This window comes from Triticum dicoccoides, chromosome 7A, assembly GCF_002162155.2.
Source record: "Triticum dicoccoides isolate Atlit2015 ecotype Zavitan chromosome 7A, WEW_v2.0, whole genome shotgun sequence".
Lineage (NCBI taxonomy): Eukaryota > Viridiplantae > Streptophyta > Magnoliopsida > Poales > Poaceae > Triticum > Triticum dicoccoides.
The window spans coordinates 699,707,908-699,712,066 of record NC_041392.1 but is presented as its reverse complement, the minus strand read 5'-3'; the positions used below and the strand labels follow the sequence as shown (position 1 = coordinate 699,712,066).

Genomic DNA, 4,159 nt, shown 5'->3' with positions numbered 1-4,159 from the left:
GAGAAAAGTATATATCACTACCTCTGAAAACTTTAAAAAATGAAATGATTTTGTTGATATGAGACTAATTACTTGAATTTTCTATGGGACACACAAACATTAGGTGAGCTGCTGCGGTCCCACAAAGTGGTTCGAGGTAAAACCAAAGCCAAGTAGGTAGTTTGCTGTTTTATTTTGCACAACAACAGAACCAAGTATGTAGTTGTCAGAGAGACACAAGTCACAAAACACAAGGCTTATGCAGAGAAACATTACGACTTTCTACTAACTAGTGTATTTACCTTGGCAGTTGACACTTGACACCCATCTTAATTTTCAGGGGTTTCACCACCAAACCCTTCTTTGTGTACTTTTTTAAGTCGTACTCCCCTGAGCGACCATATAGATGAGTGATAATTAATGTTCAATGAAATCATTCAGCGTACCAGGGATAGCAACTGGTAAGGCTGACACCCCTCAAGTTTATCTTAAAAGCAACCTGACCCTTACGAAAACTAATAGCCAAATGGAATCAGGAATATTAGGTTGATAACATTCGGAGATATTTTTACTTATCCTTTCTTGAGCTCTACCAATGGTTGCAAACAGAGAAATTCGATCACGGCAAAACTATTCCTTGCATGATTCTTCAAGCAGTCAGCAGCTAGCTGGATGGTTAACCATAAACAAATCCTTGCCAGGTTTTTCCAATCTTAACGGCAGTTGCAGTTGGAAGAGTTACCTGATTATTAACAAGTCCTTGCATGATCATCAGGGAGACAGCACCATGCTACCAGCAGTCGGATGGTCTTATTATTTCAGCCAGTCCCGGATACGAATGTCAACCATGGCTAACCAAATGCTTGACAGTTTTTTCATTTTTAAAGGCAGTGGCAGTTGGACGAGCTATCGATCGAGTACCAAACAATAATCATGTTGAAGTGGGACCCAACCCAACATCAACATCTATGCATGGACACGAACTAGTCGTGTGCCTTCATTCAGTTACCCGTATACAAGGCATCGAAATGTACAAATAGAACGAAACAAATTGCAGTTCTATAATCACATGTACGTACACAATACGCAACCTAATCCATCTCTCAGGTCGTTTTTTTTTAGAGAGAGGGAGAGAGAAATCTTCAATATATTCATCAATCATGGGAGTACAGAGAACTCTAGAGGTAATAAAAATTACAACCAGATCCATGGACCACCTAGCGACGATTACAATCAGTGGAGCGAATCGAAGGCACGCCGCCGTCATCACCCCTTCCTCACCGGAGCAGGACAAACCTTGTTGTAGTAGACAGTCGAGAAGTCGTCATGCTAAGGCCCAAAGAACCAGCGCACCAAAACAACAACCATCGCCGACAAAGAGAGTTATAGATCGGAAAAATCAAACCAGTAAGCACACGAACGAAGACGAACACAAACTAGATTCAAATAGATCCCCCGAGAACAAGCACCAACCGAATCCCGCAAGATCCGACAGAGAGACAATTCCAGCCGCCCCCTGACGACGACGCTATTCGCACCATCGGGATAGGGATCGAACTGGGAGACATTATTCCTACTCAGGAACATCGCCACCTTTACACAAACCCAACCAAAACGTTGAACTTAACAAAAACAAGAATGGGGTCCCTCCTGCCAAAGAGGAGCCGAGATCCTCCGCGCCTCCAAGGCCCAAAGGCCATCGGAGGTGGGGTGCATCGGCGGCGGAGCCGCCGCCGGGAGGAGGAAGAGACTTTTCTTGAGGAGGTGTAAAGGAGGTCTACAATAATTTGGTACAATGGGCTTCATCTCTCAGGTTTTTGACAAAACTCTAATTAAGCAGAGAACCGACTGTGATAATCAGTGCTTATTCTGCTGGATAGGCCAGAACATCTTGATGTCTCTGTTGTTCACCTCCTGACGCGGCCTCGCGTTCTTCTCCATTTCCTGCAAAGTGGAAGGAAGAAAATCACTCCTAGTTTTTCTTTCTTTACACTGACTCAATCATATGTTAGTGTCCACGCCTCCACGGTGAGATCAACCGAGCTGAAGGCAGTTTTCATGTGGCTTTGGCATTTTAGCCATGTTTTTGGTCAACCGAATTAAAGACAGAGTTTAGTGCACCAGGAGGATACGGATCGGTACGTCGGGTCGAAATGCTCGCTTCCATGAAGAGGATTCGAGGAAACAGAATGAAACTGCATTGGGAAAAAGAAAATCTTACGTCGTGGACAGCCTCTCGGAGAAGCTCCAGCTGATGCCGCGACACGGTACGAACCTGTAGAACCAGAGAGAAGTTTCAGAAAGAATCAATTCCCTCGCCATTCATTCCCTCGAGAAAAAGAAGTTCCCTCACCATGCATGCACCAACCATGCATATGATGTAACAGGACTTTCACTCTTTCAGTGATCTAAATTCCGATCAACCAATGCTATATCACCGTGCCAACGGCCAATCTAGAGAAAACAATGGCTGCGGGAAGGAAACCTACCCGCTTGACGATGGTCCAGATGACCCCTTGGGTGCATGGCGGGGTGGTGAGGGAGCCCACGTAGCGGTAGTACACGCTGGCCCTCCCCCTGGCACCCCTGGCGTCCACCACGCCCACCTTCTCCTCCCTCTCCGGCTGCTTGGCGATCATCTCCAGGTATGGCTCCAGCTTGTGCAGGAAGGCGTCGCGGGCGCCGATCTCGTAGAAGACGCCGATGACGGCGGTCTTGTTCTTGGCGCTCTGGTGCACCATGTGGAGCTCCATGTCGTACCGGCGGCCGTTGACGCTGTGCTCCGTGGGCGCGTGCCAGTGCAGCTGCCGGAGGTGGTACGCCGTGCCGTCGATGGACACGCTCCCGGCGTCGCCCTCGAACCGCACCATGATGTCGTGGCCGCGGTTGACGACGGATGCGTTAGCGGGGGCGTAGGAGTGGTTGAGGTGGCCGAGGCGGCGCACCAGGGTCACACGCGGCCCGGCGAGGTCGATGGGCGACTGCATCTCCCCGTTGCCACACGCCGACCACTCCGCCTTGATCTGGCCCCAGTGCGCCGGCCCGTTCTCCGCGTCCGGCGAGTAGCTGAACTCTTCCTCGTGCTCTGCAACGGACATAAGACATGAAGGCAATGGGGAATTGGGGATTATATCGATGAATGGATGGATCGATCGACGGAGGGTGACCGAGTTCATCGTACCGGTTTCCTGCTGGGCTCTGGCTGCAGGAACGGCCGAGAGGATGACGGAGGCGGAGAAGAAGAGCACCGCCGTTGCCGAGACGGCGAGGTGGAGGTGGAGGTCCCGACATGGATGCATGTTGTGCGTCTCCTCCTAGTCTTTGCTGCCTCTTTGGTCTGCTCGCCGAGCTGATGAGTCGTGTGTGGAGCTGGTGCTGCATATATACTACGAGGACGTCGAGGAGAATGGCACGGGTCAGGCGTGCATGGCCGGCCGCGTTAGGTAACTGGAAGCTAACCTGCTACGTACGTCGTAGGTACTTGACGTACGTTCACACATCAAAAGTCAGAGCAAATATAAGAACAGCCGAGATGTGTTCTGGTTGTTCCTCGACTCTGAACTAAATCGATGTGTTGCATTCGGAGCTAATAACAAAAGGCGAGATTGATGTGGCAAAATTAATCTGAATTGGTGTAACTTCATGGCTCTGGCGTCCAAATACGGTGCAAATCACATTTGAATATGAAAGGGGCGCTGACTAGGCTTGCCTCCGTGGCACGGGTCCCGCTTTGAGCCACTGAATGACGTGTGGCATGTTATTGTCCAAAAATACCCTCGGACCTTTTGTATGAGAAATTAAAAAAATTGAGGCTGTTTTTGCGAAAAACAGGCTACAGCACACGCCTCCCTCCATGCCTTCCGGTCACTGAGAGTGGACCTGTGGCACACAGGTCAGCCTAGTTAGCGCCGCTTTTGTATCCAAACGTGGTTTGCACCGTATTAGCCAAATTTTTACATCAGTTCGATCTATGCCACAATTTGTAGCACCAAAGTGAAGTTCTAGCACCACGGGGTAATTGACTATTCGCCAATGGTACTAATTCTAGTGCAGGCAGAAGCTGTGTGTAATCGTCTCCACCTCCAGATGGTAATCAATGCTCGTTCCTCATTGATGTTCATGTGAGTTCATGTTGGCATTTGATTTCTTTTACATATTCAATTAGAGGAACTTTGGACTT

At 49.0% G+C, this 4,159-nt stretch overlaps 1 protein-coding gene across 1 annotated transcript; it reads right to left on the bottom strand.

The window, feature by feature from the left end:
* Nucleotides 1–1,836: 1,836 nt before the first annotated feature.
* Nucleotides 1,837–3,278, bottom strand: LOC119333930 (alpha carbonic anhydrase 7-like). Its single transcript, XM_037606643.1, has 4 exons — nt 3,161–3,278; nt 2,469–3,064; nt 2,201–2,254; nt 1,837–1,923 (listed from the first exon to the last, which is right to left on the bottom strand). The coding sequence occupies exons 1-4, from the start codon at nt 3,276–3,278 to the stop codon at nt 1,837–1,839; spliced, it is 855 nt and encodes a 284-aa protein (XP_037462540.1).
* Nucleotides 3,279–4,159: the final 881 nt, after the last annotated feature.